This window comes from Hirundo rustica, chromosome 3 (assembly GCF_015227805.2).
Source record: "Hirundo rustica isolate bHirRus1 chromosome 3, bHirRus1.pri.v3, whole genome shotgun sequence".
NCBI lineage: Eukaryota > Metazoa > Chordata > Aves > Passeriformes > Hirundinidae > Hirundo > Hirundo rustica.
In genome coordinates this window covers 58,571,232-58,591,781 of record NC_053452.1, presented here as the reverse complement: position 1 = coordinate 58,591,781, position 20,550 = coordinate 58,571,232, and the positions used below count along the sequence as shown (strand labels likewise).

At 40.0% G+C, this 20,550-nt stretch overlaps 1 protein-coding gene across 1 annotated transcript in view; it reads right to left on the bottom strand.

Moving 5' to 3' along the window:
• Nucleotides 1-20,550, bottom strand: part of IGF2R (insulin like growth factor 2 receptor) — a 59,315-nt gene that overhangs the window by 25,054 nt on the left and 13,711 nt on the right. The window contains exons 4-22 of the mRNA XM_040057874.1: nt 19,282-19,380; nt 18,741-18,870; nt 17,605-17,725; nt 15,440-15,557; nt 13,767-13,929; nt 13,430-13,610; nt 12,596-12,699; nt 12,052-12,216; nt 10,643-10,783; nt 10,139-10,291; nt 9,122-9,253; nt 8,580-8,727; nt 7,388-7,565; nt 6,694-6,809; nt 6,156-6,318; nt 4,590-4,769; nt 3,458-3,559; nt 2,520-2,621; nt 109-283 (exon numbers count right to left, since the gene is read on the bottom strand). Coding sequence (XP_039913808.1) covers nt 109-283; nt 2,520-2,621; nt 3,458-3,559; nt 4,590-4,769; nt 6,156-6,318; nt 6,694-6,809; nt 7,388-7,565; nt 8,580-8,727; nt 9,122-9,253; nt 10,139-10,291; nt 10,643-10,783; nt 12,052-12,216; nt 12,596-12,699; nt 13,430-13,610; nt 13,767-13,929; nt 15,440-15,557; nt 17,605-17,725; nt 18,741-18,870; nt 19,282-19,380 — 2,671 coding nt within the window. The remainder of the gene's footprint in view (nt 1-108; nt 284-2,519; nt 2,622-3,457; nt 3,560-4,589; nt 4,770-6,155; nt 6,319-6,693; nt 6,810-7,387; nt 7,566-8,579; nt 8,728-9,121; nt 9,254-10,138; nt 10,292-10,642; nt 10,784-12,051; nt 12,217-12,595; nt 12,700-13,429; nt 13,611-13,766; nt 13,930-15,439; nt 15,558-17,604; nt 17,726-18,740; nt 18,871-19,281; nt 19,381-20,550) is intronic.

Here is a 20,550-nt window from a genome sequence, read left to right as displayed (position 1 = left end):
CTTGTTTAAGTAATTAACACCAAGCCAAACAGACTTCAGTACAGAAACAAAAGAAGGAACAAAGACCACTCACACTTTTACAATACACTGTGGGTTTCTTGAACTCACCTGATTCCACACGAAGAAGACCTCTGTAAGTAAGAGTTAGAAACCCTTCACTGGATAGATAAAGGGTTTTGTCCAATTCCAGCGGCCTCACAGGTGTCAGATTTTCTCTTTCACACCCAGCAGCTGTTTTGCCATTGATTTCACCACAATAGGACAAGTGTCCACAAATGTTTAGCTAGAAGTTTTGAAAACACACAGATGTACATAGTATTAACTGCATCAGAAAAACAAGGTCCACATGGCCATTTCTACATCAGTAAAACCCTTGTCAAGAACTGTTACACAGTTGTCACGCAATCTGGAAATGACACTGTAATTCAACTATAATACACTAAGAGTATCCTCAATCTTCAGATTACAGGGTCCACAAATTCTCCCCACTAGAAGTACAGGATGTGGTTCAGCAAGTTTGTTCTTGGCCTAAAGATACCACTACTGTATTATCTGTGACAGCCTAAGTCTACTGACACAAGCAGATTACATTAAAAACACTGATATGGACAGACTAAATCCCCTTCTAGGCCTTCCCTGTCAATTTCTTCTGAATCAGCAGACAAATTGATAGTACACAACAGAGTCCATGTCATGGGTTAGTACAGTTTGGTTTTTTAGTTATAGAAGAATGTAGACTAATTCTCCAGGTCAGGACCTGGGAATTGCTCTGGAAAAGAAAGGACCTATCAGAGAGTTAGTTAGAATGTTAGTGTCTGTTCTGACCATTGAAAATTGCTGGCTACGACTTTGGGAAGTACCATATAAAACCCCTTGATTTCCTGTAGGTGGGTCTTTTTCCTTCTTTCCTTTGGCCAGAGAGAGACAGGTAACATCGAGCTGGGCCTGCTGCTCCCCCCTTTTTGGGGGGAGCTGGCCTGAGGCCGGGCCGGATTCCATCGGCTCCTGGGTGAGGGGGGCAGGGGGAAGGAGAGGTTGCTGCTTTACAACAACTACTGTATCCAAACTTCCCTGGAGCAGGGAGAGATCTCTGCTGGGCCCTGATAAGAGCTATGGGCACCATTTAAGCTGGGGCCACCCTGATTTACACTGAGGGGTGGCTGAGAAGGCATTTATGATCCCGCTTGGGTTTTTTTTGATTCCGGACTGCCCAGGTGCTCTGATCCCTGATGTTTCTGTGTGAGTTCTTCCTCCCTCACCGGCACAGCCTTGAACACCTAACACCATGAGCTACAGAGAGAGAGACAAAAACTCTGAGCAGATTTAACTCTTTCTTAGCAACATGAAGCTTCCAGAGCTTAGCCCTTCTCTGAGAGAGTCAGAAAGGATGGAGTGAACATAAAGAAAAAAAACAGCATGAAGTTAGAGCAAGAGTGAAAAGACTAGTGGGACAGAGGGTTGAAGAGTTGGTTGTTCCATTCTTATTTGAACCATGGGAATGAACTCTATATTTAGATCATTCCTTTAAATCATGAGAAAGATATGCATTTGGGAAGATGATTGTTTTGATTTGTGTATGGATTTGAGCAAAGGTGTTTGTGATGGACTAAGTAATATTAATCTTATAAGATGCTTGAACAGAGATAAAGATGAGAAGCTCTCTGCGCCAGTGAAGAAGTAAGAAGATATCTCTGTACCTTGAGATGAAAAATCCTTTGCTTTAGAGTTATTCATCTTTAAAAAGTGACACCCCAGTATGCAAAAGTCTAAGACCCATGACCCATAAGCAGCTTGGGAAACTGCTCCTGGGAGGGGTCACAAAGGCAGGTTTCTTGGGGCGGTTGTTTCTGTGACAGTTAAAACCCACAGGAGAACTGTTCTAAGTTATCAGTAGAATCCATGACTAAGAGAGACTCTTCCCCTAAAGAATTGATGAAAGACTATTGTCAGATAGTGAAACTGACTGAAAATTACAAGTTTTGTCTCTTTATGTTGTTTTGTAAGGAAGTGAACAGTTTGTAAGGGGAGGGAAGAGTGTTTTTGAAGTTTCATTCTGTTTTAGTTTTTTTCCAACTTTCTTTTTTCTGTTCTTTTAGTGTGTGTTAATAAACTATTTGTTAATTTTTAAAGTTGGGCCTGCTTTGGTTTTTTTTCTGCTAGTCTCTCTCCCACAGAAAAAGAGTACTAAGACCAGAATTTAGTGAACGTGAAATGACTACATTAATTGGTGTTTCTGCCCAGCTTCGAAATTAAAACTATTACAGTCCATAAGGGGAACATCACCTCAAAAAGGCAGTCTCACAAGTGTGGCTACCTTATGTTTTACCAAGAACCAGAAGTTTAATGCTTTTAAGACCATCTAAGATGAATGAAGTTATCTTTCATTCCTTCCCTCAACCACAGTGCCTTCCTGCCGACTCATACCTCCTAAGAGCTCCAGTAGGTTTGTCTAAGCAAGACAAAAAAAAAATGCAACCACAGCACTCATAAACAACAGACTGTACAGTCAAAATCCTCACCGAGAAAGTCTTCCCATTGCCAGTAACTGTATAGCCTTCCTCAGAAGCTAATGGCTGCAGGTTGAACAGAAAGCCAGTGTTTGGATCTCGCACTGAGCAGGACTGGGAAAAAAATTACAACAAAATTATTTTCTGCTTTTGCATTTCTTCTGTTTAGATTTTACCTCTAACTTGTTTCAAGAACCAAAGCAGTGATTTAGATGTATTCCTAGCCTGCACACCAGAAAACAGCTCTGGCAGTAGCTTCCTTCAATTCTTTTGTACATTTGTTCAATTCTTTTTGTCCACTGACATCAGCCGCACCAGCATACCGAAGTGGAATTTAACAGATGGCATCTATCATATTAGCTAAGAGCTAGGAAATTTTAACTGAGGCCTATCTTCACACTAATGTGTTTATCTTGAGACCGGTAAAGTAGAATCAACTGAGTAGATTTCACAGAATATTCTGCATTGGAAGGGACCCACCAAGGATCACCGAGTCCAACTCTTTAATGTACGGCCTGTATGAGGATCCAACAGGGATCAAACCCTCAACATTGGTGTTACTAGCACCATGCTCCAACCAACTGAGCTAATCTCAGGGTTTGGTGCGAAACAAGTCTCATCTAGTGATCTGCACAAAACAAGGACAATACATATCCTTACATACAAATTCAGTTTTACTAGCAACATAGCAACAGAATGAAACATTAAATTTAGCACTCAAGAGAGAGTAAACAGTTCTCAAGAGAAAGCACCTGAATACTTGGGTCAGAAGTTAGACATTTCAGAAGCACTTCAAAATTAAAGCAATAGGATATTACAAGACTACATCATGACCAACTGAAGACTCCACTTTAGTTAGTTTTCTTCAAGAGCCATTTAAACACAAGAGTCCTAGGAAAAAAACATTGTACGTTGAGACTACATATACAATTTACATTCTCCTTTCTCACCTGAGAATCATCTTTTGTTTCCTTGATTGGGCAAGCAGCCTCAGTTTCCCATAAGAAAGTGGCCACACAATCCAGAATAGCTATAAACCGTGGGCTGCTACTCTGGAAACAGATTGCAGAGGAAGACCAAAATAAGTGTAATAGCTAACACTTTGTCATGTTTGAGATTCCACCTTACAAGAAACTGTCAGGTTCTTCTAAAAGACTTCACTACAAAGGCACACAATTCCCAGCCCACTTTCCTCTCCCCATTTTATTTTGAAGGTCATCAATGGAAACATTGTCCAGTTAAATGCTTACCATATCACCAAGCACTAGCCAAGAACTGAATCTGACATCCAAATATTCAGATTAAATTCAATGTTTAATCTAGACATGTATAATTAGATCTTGTCTCAGTCTAAGCTTTGGTGAGTTTTGAGGTAGAATACATGGTCCATAATTTAAAAAAAAAAAAAAAAAAAGGCAAAAGTAAAGCAACAGAAGTGTGTTAGTTGAGGTAACAAGGTAACAGGAATATTAATTATATACACTTCATGTCAGTGTTCTCAGACAAAAGCAAAGCAGTTCGTAACTGCTCCATGTCACATATTTTTCACCACACCTCTTGGGCTAAAGATCATGTGGGTGAGGGGAGAGTAAGACCTGCAGATTCACAAAACCAGGAAGAATAAGTCTACACAAGCTTAAATTTAATAATCCCCTCAGTCTAAACTTCAGTATGTGGAGTTGTATCCCCAAAAGCTCTATAGCTTTAAGAACTCCAGAATCAACAATCTACAGAGAATGCAGAACCTAAGCCTGAGGATACACGTTACAATATTTTTCCCCTTAAGAGTGTCCACGATGTTTGCAGTTTCAAGTACTGATGTATTTTTCATGCTAATTAGACTAGTCTGAAATATTGTTCATCAAGGCTGTTAGTTTTATCTAGTTCTTCTTTTCGATAAGATACTCAGACACACGCTTCTCTAGCATCTAAATCAGCTTTGTTTTTACATCTCTATTTTAAACTCAAGGAGTCTCCCTTGCCATGGACCTGCTATACACTACACATCTCCATGTGGCTTCATGTCATACGATGAGAAACCTACTATGAAGAAATAATAACTGGAAGATCATTTGTCCTTACAAGAGTGCCCCTGGAACAGACAAAGTGGATGGTGGTGGTATAAGTGGTTGTCTTTCCATCAGCATTGATGCACACAGAGCCATTTGCATAGGTTAGAGAAACATGTCCAGGTCTTTCAATCACTAGTTCTTTGCTGGCAACACCAAGATTACTAATAGAGGTGACTTCAGAATAAGAAGCCTAAAAATAAAGAAAAGCATGTCAACAACTTTAAAAAAAAATAGATACAAACAAAAAGAGACCTACTACAATACTCTTGTACACAGGTTGAGAGTTTTGAAGATAACAAAAGTATTGAGACACCTCTACACTTGTCTCCCATTCTGCATTCAAGTTTCACATATTTAACAGACAACTTCAACAACCAGGTACAGTTTCACTTTTGTTATTTTTATTTTCAGCACAATAAGGTGCTTGTAGTACCTTGGAACACCCATCTGCATTTCCCAGGCTACATATCTTAGCAATTTAGGGAGGCTTATGTCTTCTGCAGTAGGTAGAATTTATTGTAGAGCTCTATAAAATAGTATGTGGAAGCCTCCAGGTGTTCTCAGCATTGACTTTTGGGATCTGCCATGCTTAGCAAAGGCTAAAAATCACTAACAGAAACTGAGCACTAGAAAGACAAAAATACTACCATTGTCTAAAGTCATTGTCACTTCAACATAAGTGGTGTTTCCTAGTTTTAAGAAACTACTTTAAGTCAATAGCAGCAACAAACTGAAGAATATACCTCCAAAACAGCTGTCCACAGACTTCTGCCCTTCTAAAGTTTTTTTAACTCTGTATTTAGATTGACCCAACATGCTCACTTTTTACTCCACTATCTCAAGCAGTGAAGTAATGAAGCCCTAAAGTGTCTCTACACGTAAACCAAGCAGCCTTGCACAACAAGGACTATTCCAAGCACAGGGAGTAATAATTATCTCTCAAGTGCTGTGGTGGCAATGACTTCAGACACTAACACAGCCCCTTTAACAGTAAGGGGGGAAGGTGCTCTCTCTGTTTTACAGAAGGAACTAGGACAGCTTGGTGAGCCTCTAGTTCAGCTTTCCCTGCACTATGAACAGCAGTCAAGTCAGGTGGTGGGAAATGGATCGATTCAGCCTGTCGGCTGTTATCACTTCCATGATAAATTGTTTTACTTCAGGGCTATACAGAATTAGAAGGCCTTAACAACCACCAGCCTTTTAATTTTTTTTTTTCTAATTTGCTTGGCAACATCTGCCTAATCTACTACTCAGATCCAAAGAAAGCTGAGGGAGGGTAGTGGCGCAACAAAGGATCTTTAAACAAAATTTTTCCACAGTTCAATCTAAAGCCAGAAGCATGACGAAATATCCAGGACAGCCCATTCCTAAAGAAAAGTGTATTCCTAGCACTCTCTGAGATTCTAGCAATTCATACAGAAAAGATGCGGTTTATCTGCCTCTGAAATACAGGGCAAAAAATATCCCTCTGCACAAGGAGTCAGAATTCATGTGGCTGTCTTAATCTCACTCATGTCTGTTTCAATCTCATTCATGTGGCAAACCAGCTCTGAGCTGGGATGGAAAGGGTACTCACAGAATCATGCCTATATTCCATCTGACAGACAGATGCTCGCCGGTCACATCCTGGGACAGCAATCAGGGGTCGACAGACATTTATGTAGTACTTCTTGCGCTCGCCTGGTCTTGAATTATCCATGGCATACCAATTTTCACCTCTCTTCTCAGATTTTGCTAATCTGAGCAGAAAGAGAAAGTTCTGCTCTAAGAACTCACATTCTCCATAGACTCTCTCTAGCTTTCTCAGTCTCAAGAAACACAGCAACCTTAAGGTATTTCCAACTAACTTTTCCCCTTCATTTTTAAGTGCAACAATTAGAAAGAATACTCCTGGGATATAGAGCACAGTTGACAAGATGATGTGTTTTTATAAGCAAAACCATCCCAAAAAGTCAGTTTACATCCTAGGAGGCAAGTCAACATACTAGAGGGATTTCAACACACTTGCAGTCCAGACCCTCACAACAGGTGAAGCTTCTGGTGTTGTCTACACAACTTCAGCCAGAACACCAAACTAGAACAGCTAAGTTACACTGCATATGTCACTCTCCTACCTTGACAAGTCATATTGGTCCATGGTGTCGCGATCCGTCACAACACATTCCAGCGGAATTTCTGGGCAAGCATGTTCAGTGTACCACCTGAAGTTGTAGGTATAGTTATCTTCTTTCTACAAATGAGCAGAATAGAGTCTCAGAGAGGCATTCCACACTGAACTTTGTGACTCACAGCTACTCCATTAGATGTCAAGCTTGCTGTCTCCCCTTGGTTTTGGTATATACCTTCTCAGACTGATTTGTGTTAGTCTGTCTTGTTATAGATCTTGTCATTCCCCGTGTCACCAAAAATGCTCTTGCAAAAAAAACCCAACCAACCAACCAAACAAAAAAACTGCTCTGATTCTGTTAAACTGCTGTCTGCTGTGTACACAATCCTACCATTTGTTACTTCTCAGCCAGTTTGGGTTTTTTCCCAGCTAGAAATACAAGATGATCAAAAGCACTAATAATTATATGGCCCAGGGTAAGAATCTGGATCCAGGTAAACAGCTTACTACTGCTCACTGGACAAGGAAAGCTTCACGGCTACAAGAAGAGTCAAATATACCAAGAGTAATAACTATTTCTTTTAGTCTGCTTTATAGATACTGAATATTTCCACACATAACACTCTGTTTGTACAGACCTAGTAGCAATTGTCAATATTTTAGGATGGAGATCCTTCCTTTCTTCATATAAAACTTCTTACCTGATACTCAGGCTGACCTATTCCAGCATCACGGTCACACAGGAAAGTTATAAGGGTGGAGCGCTGTGTTTTATTCTCATTGTTGTATGCTGTACCATTTCTGTAGGTCAACTGAATCAGGCCATCATAATAAGAAAGTTTAGAACTGGGCAGTCCAAGACTCCAAAACTGATCCTTACTAGAAAAGAAGAAGTGAGTTTTGTGAGTGAACAGAACGCAAAATTGTCTCTAAGAGAAGTCTTAAAAATAGTAACCATGTATGGTGTCTTATACAAGACACCATAATAAGACATATAATTAAATACGGTTGATTAGACCTCAGTAAGCTGGGATAAAAAGAACACTGCCAAAAGGAAACTTAAAACATGAACAGATATCCTCCTTTGAAAAGTAAAGTTACATATTGCTTAGATATCTAGAAAACTTTAATACTCCCTTTTTAAAAGGGTGACAATACCATCAAGTTCTCTTTCTCCAAAGCAGAGGTCAAACTGCAGACACCCTTATCTTGGGGTCAAACTGGCCTCATCCAATTAAATATGAGCAGCAAAGACTTGGCACTGCACAACAGCTCTCTGCTGGCTATCAGCTTTGGTTCAGGAATGTTTCTTCACTCTGACTTAACACTGACTCTATCAGACCTAGCTTGATCATCTTCCTCTGAAGAACATTTTTAGGGTCTGCAGTGAACTGCCCTAGGCTGGAGAGTAACTCAGAGCCAGCTCAAGTACAGCTGCCAGTGTTTGCACTGGACCCCATCTCTGGCAGCAGGCTGACCAGGAACCTGAAATGCACAGATACTACCTCAGATAGTTTGTAGGAGGCAAAAGCAATATTGCCGTCAGAGTAGCAATACACACTGGGACCGTACCATGCAACAGCCCGTGCACTAAGGGAGATCATAGAATTGTGGGAAAAGACCTCCCAGATCATCAAGTCCAACACCCACTTGGCACCACCACCAAATCTTTACCACTGAAGAAAGGTTAGCTGTAAGCAAGATCACGTATATGTGTATTTGGCTTGAAACAGCTGGCAGTGTAATTACTACAAATTATATGCTAATTACCTGAATCTATTACAGGTAGCCCAGTAATTACTTTACATGCAAATTGTTCATTGCTGCACACAGACAATAACACATCATGCAACAAGATATCTTCTCTTACAGACAACAGAATTAGTTACTCACCTTTGCGTTACTTGGCAAGCTGCCGATTTTGTCTGACACCGGTCATCAGGCACGCTGCCACAGACGCTTATGTAAAATAAATACTCCTCAGTATTAACTGTATAGTAACTTTTTGCCTTGGCCAGAGGTGATAAATCAAAAGAGAAGCCTAACCAGGAAGGAATAAACTTTATCAGTTCCATTTTGTCCTGATATCTCTCACAGGTTTTGATTCAGTCAGTCACACGGCCAGTTCACCTCCCCCTGAGTAAGTATCCTTCTATCTAATTAATGTTCCAGAAACAAAATGAACAAAGTAAAATCATGGTTTCTTATACAGGGAGATTTATTTCAGTAAAATACACATCACACCTATTTTCCCACATTCACTAGGGCAGTATTAAGCTCATGCTGTTCTGATCTTCCATATGCATGTATTTAAAACTGTGGGTGCTTAGCAATAGGTTGAACTCACTTGGCTCTTGAGTATCCTAAGGACTTACTTGTTGTGGCATAAGTTCTATCCCTAATGACCTTTTGATTTGTTGAACAGAAATACATACCTGCCTGAGGATCAGACACCTGACAGTCATCTCCTTCAGTTTTAGACAGGACACATGCAGCAGCTGTATACCAGTCAAATGCATATGAACACTCACGCTCGGCCATCAAGATTGGAGCACTTTCTAGATCACCTGTTATCACAAGAGCAATATGTTACACATACAGACAGCCAAGGCTGCCAACAGGAACTAGGGATCCACCCCAAGAAACTAAAAAACAGACCAAGATAACTATTAAAGTACCTCTTCTTCAAAAATGGAACAAAAATTATTTTTCACAAAGTCTTTGTATCCTCCTCCCCAAAATAAAAGTTTACCCAGAAGTAAAGGTGCAGGGCTCAATCTGCTCCTGAGAACTACCACAATATTTGAAAAAACATCTACTTTGATATACAAAACTAGTGCTCTACTACCATGCAATAGCTGTATTAGCAAATTGTGCATAATCTGATCCTAACCACCAGCACACTTGAAGTTTCAACTTCCTCAGGCTGAGGTAGAGAATGCAGGTTTTCTATTTTCCTGGGAGATAGTTAACTAGCATGCTACTATAATCAACATGAGCAATATTAACCTCTGCAAATATTTCTGCCTTCCATAAACTGCCAGCAGTTTAGATACAAACCATATTTATTGGAAAAGAAGGCTCAAGTATCTGATCTCAGTTCAGAACTACTCTTTCCCATCAAGACAATCTAGAGAAAAAGTGCTTCGTATAGCCTCCAGATATTTGTGGAGTTTTAAACACTTGGGCATACTTCAATCATGCTTGGAAGATTCTTTCAAGAGACTTATTTCAAGAATTTTTAAAGAGTACTTGCATAAAAAGGTAAACAGAACTAAATACCTGCAACTACATTGCCATCATCCTAGTAAACAAACACTGATGCTCCAAGCTTTTGCATAGAAAGAGACAGAAGACAAAAGCACGTGCTAATATTTAGCACTCATGTCCGGGCTTATTAGGTGACCTTCAGTTTATAACTGGATCAACAAACAGGGTGTGGATGTTCTCACCTGGTCTGCATATTAGAGTGATGACTGTTTGGATTTTTTCTTTTTCTTTAGAAGGACAGCTGTCTCCATTGGAATAGATAAGTTGAATATTTTCTCCAACCTTTTTTGGAGAAGATACAAATGTTCCAAGATTCCTACTGTTGTTTTGCTTATCTGTAAAGACAGTAAATACAGAACGTTTGCTCTCTGAAAAGAAGTGAAGCTTCTGTTAGATACTAACACTTTCCACTTGTTAATGAGAAAACATCATTAGGAGTTTTATTTTACTTTGCCAAACCATGCTACGAAGCCTATGGTTCTTTAGTTAAAAAAAGCTGCTTGCATTCTTTCTTCAAGCATCTCTGAGATCACAAGAGAAATATGCTCTTAACTTCTGTTTCCTCAAATAAATGAAGGCACTCAGGACAACCAACCCCATTTGCACAGGAAGTGCCAAGCCTTCAGAGGCTTAAAGAAACAATGAACCAAAAACTCCAAAAACACCAACAAAAACCCCTGACTCACCTACAGAGCAAATAGCAGCACCATCCGAACAGCTGAAAGCTCCTCCTCTCTTCCACACTTTATGGCAGACATTGATGTAGTAATGTTTCCTTCCTACCTCTGAAAAGCTACTGTCCACAGCTTCCCAGTTCTGGGCTGACTCTAAAATATAAAGGGTCATTAAGAACAAGTCATCTGGCTAAATTGTTTCAGCATCTCCATGCCAAAGTGCCTTTATTATAATAGAGTATCCCACATTTGTGTGATGACCTCTCCTTCAGAGAGACACAGAACACACAGAAGCCCTGATTTCAGCTCCATTCCCCCACCAGCTGAGATTACCACCTGCATCTGTCCCATGAAGCCATAGCTGTCAAATTCTGCCATTTCTGGATGGGTCCAAAGGTATTCCCTGTGCACAAGCCACTTGGTGGAAGCTGCTGAGCCATGTTGGATCCTGATTGGCACAGGTTGCCCAGAGAGATGGTGGATCCCCTCTCCCTGGAAGTGTTCAAGGCCAGGCTGGATGGGGCTTTGAGCAAACTGGTCTAGTGGAAGGTGTGCCTGCCCACGACAGAGGAGTCAGGCTAGATGACCTTTAATGGTCCCTTCCAACCCAAACTGTGATTCTGTGACTTAAAACCACTTATGATGGCAGCAACCAAGGCAGTCATGGACATGGAAACTTTCATAAGGCGTTCAGTCTATTTGGAACAAGGGAAGCAATCATCAGTGTGAGAATTCTTGGCTCTTTCTTGCCCCAAGGTCAGGGCAAATAAAACTCAGGAGATGTTGTTTTTGAAGTCTCACTCTGAAGTTTGTTATCCTTATCTATTACAAACTCACGAGATGTGAGCTCTCTCTCTAACAAGTCGAAAAAGCGAGCTAAAATGGTGTCTATTCAAGGCTATTTAAGTCCCAATCATCCGATAAAGAGTTGACATCTATATTATTTATACCTCTAATCCAATTATGACCACCCAAAACCTGTAATGTGGACATCTTTCACCCAATTACAGAAAACCACCCAGATTCATGAAGAAGGAGGTGCAAAAAAGACAACTAATCTACACCACAAATTCTCTATCTTGGCTCCCATATATCACCATACATTAAAATCCCAAATCTAAGTTTTTCATCCTATGAGATCACACAATGCTATCCAAACTACATCCCCATGATCCCAGAACTATCACTCATATTTGGAAGCCTGTTTAAAGCCTTAGGTCAAATGCAGTGTTTCCCTAAAGTTCTGTGCCTGTCAGCCCAGAGAGTCCAAAATTCTCGGCATCTAGAGTTCCCACACAGCAGCATCCCAGAAATTTACTAATAACAAAAGCTGACTACTGTTCAGCTAAAGAATTACACTGGAGATGGCATACAAACTCAGGACTGTAAAAGTAACTGAAAGTTACTTTCTATTGCCATACCTGAACTGCGGATAAGAGGTGACAAGTCATAGTGTTTTCGCTTATCAGTAACTCTGCAAAGGAGATCTTTTTTCTCCTTAACACATGCATATTTTGTATCCCAAGTAAAAAAATAGGTGCAGTCAACTTCACCGGTGAATACTGGAGCTCCTCTACCGTCATTACCTTAACACGGAAAACAAACAGATATGAGGTTTCTAGTCAGGAGAAGGGGAAAAAAGCAAGACGACATGAGGACTAGCTATGAGCAAGGAAGACAAAAAGTCCTTTTGCTGCAGAGGCCTTGCGTTTCTGTTTTTTTACCATTGCCTAAGGAAAAAAAGCCTCTTTTATACTAGCATCTTCTCAATCATCAGTGTAAATTTAGATTAGCACTGCTACTACACAGCACATCCTGTCAGCCATCGAAATTACTGCTTAATGTAACAATATTTATTTCTTGTGCTACCTGTGGCTCAAAGCAAGCATTCATTTGAGCATAAGGTCTACTAGCAAGCACAGGAGTCAAACCCTGGGCAGAGCTGTCACAGCCAGTTAAACTCACCTGCTGTTTCATTGCACTCGAAGTTTATGACAGTCATTCTCTGAAAGCCGGAACTACATGCATCCCCATTCGGATAAATTAAAGTGAGATCCCCATCAGAGTATCTGAGTAAGAAGTCAGTTTTAGATAGAAATGTAAGGTCAGACAATCACACAGTGCTCTTCTCATCACACAAGTCACATTCTTGTTAATTTATTAATTGTCTCACTTCAAGGGAAAACAAATGCTAGTTCAACATCAATACTGACATTTCTACAGCAACAAAAGCTTGCATCCACTGATTTTTCTGATGACTTCATTAATTTCTATAGAGAGTAAAGAATGCTCTAAAGCTCCCCTAGGTATGGCGGGATATCTATTCCCACTAATTTATTGTGTGGCTGTTTCTGCAAGAGGAGGAAGTCGTACTTCCCGGAAGATCACTGCAACAAACTTGTCACAGACAAAATGGAAGATCGTATCGTATCTAATCTCTGCTTCACGATCTCATGCAAATTATTGTCCCTACATGCCACTCGGGAATCAGCTTCTTATGATACTGCTTTACATGTCAAACATGTAAAAAGGTGGACAACAGGCAGCACAGCACAATCTGCAATTGGGACAACAAACTCAGTGGAAGCCTTTCTGTCTAGACAATGGCCTCTGCCAACCGCACTGGCCCCTCTTTGCTAATGCTACCCTGGTATACTATTACAGTTTTTGTAACAAAAAAGTGAGCAAAACCACTTGCATTTTGTAGCAATTGTTGATTACATGACAACTAAGTAAGCATCAAAGCAGGAAACAAAGACCAATCAGACCAGTTAGTGGGGCTAAAGAGCATTTACGTACCTTAAGGTTTGGTTTGCAAATCTTCCTGCCACTTTTTGCTGGTTATTTGAAAGTTTTACTTGGCAAGATGAAATGTATCCCGTACTATCCTTGCAGTTACCTGCAGTGGTCTTCCCACATACATTCAAGTAATAGAAATACTCTTCTTTGTCATCTTTGGCTGAATATGGTGTGACATATTCTGAACAAATAAAAAACAAAAAAGTGTTTTAACACACATCAGGACAGACATGAAACTCCAAATATCAACAGAGGACATTTTTCCTGTCCCTAAATAAGGAAATGTAAAACTGGCTAGTAAAAACCACAAAAACCAAAAGAAAAATACTGAGCTTACCTGAAAATTGATTAAGAGGACTTAAATCAATGGAGATGTCATGTTGCTCATTAGTCAGATGACAGTTCTTACTCTCCAGGTAGTCCCTGTGACAGGCATACTCAGTAACCCACTCAATTTCATACCGGCAATTTGTTTTTGCCGTGAGTTTGGGACCTGCACTCTAAACCCGAAGTGAAGAGAATTTAAATTATAAGTAGACTTACTTGAAATATAATCTTTAAAACAAAGTATCACATTCCTTTGAGACCAGTAACAACTACTTCACTGTAAATTCCTTTAATTGTGCAAACATTGTTTCTAGCCCCTCAGAAAAAGGTGTTGAGAAGAAATAAAACAGGTCTTATAAATCATGGGGCAAACTATTACAAGTCTAAGCAGAAGTAAAGCATCAGACTTTAGCAGAAGTAATAGTACCTGTTTTAAAAGTACTTTTTACTTAATGTGTTGGAAAAAGCAAAGTTGTGAGCCCAAATGGCTTAAGCTCGAATTGTTTGCCTCAGAGAAGTCCTCAATGCAGGGAACAGGGGTCAAATGATCTCTGAAGGCAAAGCAGACATTTAGACACTGGGGTTTTAGCAACTTTGATTCCCTTTGTCCAAATCAACATAGAGACATTTGAGAACTCTTTGGCCAACACTTCTATCAGATGAGTTTTCTGTAGTAATATATTTTTGCATGCCCAGGGGAAGCAGTAGTGTTGGTTTTCCTCACTCTAAAATGAAACACTAGAAATTCAAATTGTTTCATAAATCTGTATCTCTGCCATCCATTGGAACAACTGGCAGATACACAGGTGTCAGGTAAGCTACAGGCAGAAGTACCTTCAGTAATATTACTCATACTACAGGAGTGTATAGCTATCGCAAGGTAGTACAAAGTGACAGTAGACAAGAGCTGGGTTTGCGTCTGCAGCAACAACAGTGAAGTGTGATACCTAATCTAGGTCAGATGAGGGACTCAGCATTAAACCAAGAATTAGCCAGACAAGAATTCCTTCTTCACTAACCTGCAACAAAAAGCATCACTCTATGAAATGGCAGATCATTAGCAATTGCCCAATTCAAGGAGTGTAGGTTGCTGAAATTATCCAGCATCACATTGAAGTGACTGTCACACTACATCCAAGTTAGGCTAAAACAGTGTCCTGCATGACCTGAGCTGTTGCTGAACACTATGGATTTTACTTAAAGTTAAAAAGAACTCATCAGCCTGCTTAGTAAGTGACAGACCCTTGCCATGCAATGACACTTGCTAGCTACCTTTTTTCCACTGAGAAAGAAGAGATGGATAAAGAAACCAAGTAACAGGCAACACCTAGAAGCACACCCAGCATAACTAAGATGAAAAGCGCTCTTTAGTAAGCAAAGCTCAGTGCCAAGGATTAACTCTACATTAAGCCCATCCTATGCTTAGAGAAAAGCCTTGAACCTGTAAAGTGACAACCAAATTCACCAATACAAGAGACAACACACTCCTGGGGAAATTTTATTCAAGATCTTGTTATTTCTTAAGTTCCAAAAGACTTTAAGAGTATATCTAGAACCTAACACTCTTCACAAGCTACAAGACAGGAATACATATGCTCTCTTCAGGTCTTAATAAAAATGAAAGATAATGCACACCAAAGTTAAAGACCAACCAGTTAACACAAAGTGAAACACTGAAGTTACCTCTTCTCCCCTCTTTGATGGGCAAACAAAAGTGATGGTCACTGCTGGATTGTGGCCTAGGCAGAAGCCTGGCCTTTCTTCATCACGCTTGTATTCCCTCTCATAACTCAATACAAGCCTAGAAATAGAAAACAACAAACCAAAAAGACAAGTAAGACACCACACTGTACTGAAGGATATTCTTGAAAGGCTCAATCTTTGTTAGACACTCCAGCAGAATATACCAAGGTAGCCCTGCTCCTGAAAGCAACTTCTATGGAGGTCCTCATTCCTTTAATATTAGAGTTAATTAAAAAAGAAATTAAAATAGTCCCAGAAAAATTATTTAATACAGTATCTTCTGGTACCCTACTGAAGACTATGCTGAATGCCTTGAGACGCATACTGTAGCAAGAATTTAGCTGATAATCACAGGAACACAGGATAATTGCAGCTTTGCTCTCAAAACTACTCCTGGAGAGCAGATGTGGCAAATGTTCTTGCAATTTTTGAAAGCAATACCCAATGAGGTTTTGCCACATTCCTGTACTTTTTCATCTCTCTACATATAAACTCTTTCCATTCTGCCCGCAGAATCAACAGCAAAATGAACTCATCGGCAAACTGACAGGAGCAAGGCAACTGGGTCAGATCAGGTGAACAGCAGTGGGAGAATAAAACTTGGCAATTTTCTGACAGGGAGAGACAAATAGCAAGATGACTTGGATGAGAGAACAGGAAGATCACAACTTGCAGCTAAGCATTATTATTCTATGCAGTTTAACAGGCTTAAGACAACAGCTCCCACGGCACTGACACTCTGGCTTCAGATGGGCCACACCCCTAGCCGGCCTCTGTGTACCTCAGGACACAGACATCCAAACACCTTACTCCTTCCCAGGCCACCCTAGTCTGACAGAACACATACAGTGAATATTCCTGAAACACCAAAGAGCTCTTCAATCCTAGCGGGAGTAAGCTTGCTTGCCTAGCACTTTTCTAGAGTACAAATAATTGCACTTCAGTATGAGACTAAGCTTGTGCTTCCTCGGATGTAAACTACTGCCTTGGTACAGGACACCTCAGTCACTTGTTTCATGCTGGGGATAAGCCCTGCAACAAAGGGTTAACAATTTCATTTGTAAACTGAAATAAAACCCTCAAGTTCACCACAGATATGTCAGATCTTCCCTGTTATCAATTTATTCTGCTTGTCTCCTTCAGCTGGCATCTGAAATAACAAGAGTACCGCAGAAATCAACACGGGTGCTATTGATGCTACAGACAGGGCAAGCAGGCTCAGATGATCTGAAGCTCAGAAATATTAACATGTTAAGTATGTTCCCTGAAGCACATTAGTTTGTTTGGGTGGCATTTAAACATGGGGTTTTTTGTTTGCTTATGGTTTTCTTTTGGTGGTGGTAGAGTTTTTGGTGGTGGGCAAAACCCAAAAGGAGGCTTTTTGGTTGGTTCATTCTTTTTTTTATTTGTTTGGAGGGTATTTTGCTGTTTTGTTGGTTTGGGTTTTTTTTTTTACATCAAGCTATATTTACAACACAAAAGGCAGTAAAGAGGAGCATCATCAAGAAAAGCTTCTTGTTATTCCAGCTCTATCACCATAACGAACACTATGTCTTGCATTGCTTATCTTTTTTTCTGTTAAGAACTCATTAATGAAAAACAAACAAACAAAAACAACAACAACAAAAAACCAACCCAAAAACAAACAAACAAAATCCACAGAAAGGCAACATCTGGTCCTAATCTCAACTTTTAAAGTACGTCTGGGGAGTAAAGTGAGCCAAAGGAAATGCACAAATCCACAGTGAGCCAAAGGCATTTACCCTGTGGGCCCCCAGACAGTAGGCAGACAGGACCAAATCTTACTCTACTGCTTTTGGGCCGAGAGCACAAATCACCCCTTGCTTCTAAGAGTTCTGCAATTCTGTAAAAAGGAGTCTCTCACAACAAAGGAGAGAATCTGATCTGCTATGGCAGTACCACAGAATGCCTGACAGACTGCTCTGACAGAATTTTTGAAGAGTTTTTTCTGCTAATGCTTCAACACTGAAGCATTAGCAGAAAATTAATGTTAAGTTTTAGGAGACTCATCTGTTACAAAGAGCATTATTTCCAGGCCAGACAACTGAAGTGTCCACAGAAGTGTTACCACAAAAATCACATACCTGTCTTTGTCTTGAAGCTTCAGCTGCTCCTTTGGACGGCCAACATCATATGCCAGACCATCATGTAACAAGCAAGCAGCACTGCCAGCAGGACACTTTCTGGTCTCTCCACTAGAACTTCCTAGTTATAGTACATAGAAAAGAAGTTATAGGACTCAGTTTCTACGCTCTGCTCTACCTAAAGTATCTTGCCAATTTTATCTGTGGCTTCTTCTAAAAACAGTTCTAAAAAGCAGGCTACATTAGAATGTGAAACTGACAAGACAAAACCTGGAGTGCTTGAGGTAATCTGTGCTGCCTGAGTTGGGGACAGCAAATTCATCCTTCCTGACAAAGCAGCTGCTTCTCGTTGCAAGTACAGCTGCTGGATACACAGGGCTTTGAAAACTTCTGAAAGTGCACCAAGTATTTCTTTTTTTCCCCCCACAACCAAGTAACAGGTAACTCCTCCTTACAGGGAAGGTTTTATCTCCTTTGTTTCTTATTAACCATCTAATTCAAAGCTGTCAGCAAAAGTTTTATACTAGTGAAATATTTAAAAGAATAGACCTCTCACTAAAACTACAAGTATTAAACCCTTAACAGGGACACAAAACACATATTTAACTGCACAGTAACAATTGCAGAAGAGTATACAGCTAAACTAACCTTTTCAGCAAGTTTCAAGCACATGATTTTGCTGGTTTAATTCCTTATACATATAGCTCTCAACTGAGAGGAAAGTGCTAGCTATGCACCAGTACTTAGGCAGGCAACTAAACAGTATTTTAGATGCACCTCAGGACATTCATCAGGAATTGGGCAACAACCTAGAGTCCAAAGGAATAAATTCAGAGCACGTGAAGCTCTGTGACAACAATATTGGTCCTACTTGGCAGCAAACAAACGCAGATACAAGACAAGCTGTGCCCTCCCACTTAGAAAATGTGACTTAAACCGTACTAACAGTACTTGTGCATCCAGAAGGGGCACGTCTCTGAACACCTCAATACTTGTAAGGTAGGGAGTTTGAAATACTTATCTAAGTCTTGAAATACTGATCTTTGGACACACGACAACTGTAATGGAGACAACAGCAAAGAACCAGACTAAAAGAAATTTACACACTGACAGGTGACACAAGCAACCATTCAAACCTATGTCTCTGCAGACATTTATGAACAAGGAATCATCATCAGAATCATCCACCAAGTAGTGTCCTGAAACTTGGATGAGAGGATTCAAGTCATGTTTCTTGAGATCTTCATCAAACACATAGCAAGGGACCTAGAACAACAACAAAAAAATTACATTCAAACTATGCTACAAAAGTAGGGGGAAGTTATGAACAGGCATATATGAAGCCCAGTTAGCATGTGGAAAAGTTTTGTTTTTTTTTTTTACTTCTGGAAGCTCAAAGCTAAACATGCTGATTAAAATGAGGTGTCCAAAGGTAGACTCTTCTGCTCCAGCTTTTAGAAGAGTTTTACTATAAACAACCATACAATGCCTGAAAAAGGTTCAAGAGTTACTTGAAATTCTCAGCTCCACCAACTTCCAACATTTATGATTTACATGCCTATGAAAAGCAGAAGTTTATGGAGGTTGTTTGGATTAATTTGGAGTGGGGGCAGGTAATTTGAGTAAAATTGTCAGGTATGTGATGAGTAACTTCTGCATGGATAGTACATAGATTACCTCTTTCACAGGTTTAAACAAGTCTTTCTTGCAAGCCACAAAGGTCCTCCATTCAAAATAGTGCACACACTCTGTTGCTGTTACAAATTCAGGGGTACCCTATTTAAGTAAGAAAAGATAATGCTTTGAAAAACACAGACTGGTTTGATTTTACATCTGTAGACACTGAGAAGTTTATCCAAGAGATTAAGAAAAACAAAATACAGCACACCACAGAACAAGGGCATACAGTTTCTTAATGGCACTTGTTAAGAGCAATATTGTTATATAACAGCTTTGTTGGGCAACTCAGGAAGTTGCAGGATGCCAAATCCTTAGTCTGCATATGCACCAATCCTCAACATGTGCCAGTCCTAATATGCAGTAACTGTATTCCATCTTTTAGAAGTGGTCACTGTGCCAGCTGATAACGACATACCAGTCATATCTGCTTACTAGAAAGGAAGACACCAATATAAACACATATAAATAAGTTAACACAGTGAGGCAATGCATGGTTTATCAGTTCCCTTTTATCCTACAGAAACAACTGATTAGCAGCCTCTTTGCTACACAGAAAGAATATCCCTGACCTTAGCTGCCTATTTTTTATAGGCTCATGTTATACACATTTGTATATATTTCAAGATGGGGGTTCTACCATAGCTCAGAACTGGATGTTCAATTGAATGTCTCTCAGTGAAAACACAATTTTTCACTTTGCTCTTCATCACCTCAGCTAGAAACAGTTTAGTATACTTAAACTGATTCCCTCATTTAACCCTGCCATAAAAGGGGATGAAACAAGTTCTTCCAGACACTATTACAAAATCCTTTTACTATGTCACAAGATGAACAGTAACCAGAAGAAGTCTGAAGATCACTATGATCTGGTGTTACAGCTGAAGTTGAGCAATAATTTTTAATTTAGTTTAAAGAGTCATCTGCTGAAACAGAACAAGAAGCATTTAAGTCTCTGCTGCACTGGCACTTTGTTTGAATTGGCTGGATTTCCAGGGGGTGTGCAATAACACTGCCAGTGCCAACAGCAGCACCAATAAATACTTCTCCCGGATGCACAAATACGTGAACCGATCACAGTCCGTACTGAGCTCTCATATCTGTTAAGTGTGTGGAGGGTGTCACTCCAAAAGCACTTTGAAGTGAACTGCACACACACAGGCCCCTACAAACTTTTCGGGGATCTCCAATCACGCTTCAAACACATTCTCACAAACAACTATTTCTTCAGAAGCCCAGCTGGCTGTATATGCACTGTTAATTCAACAG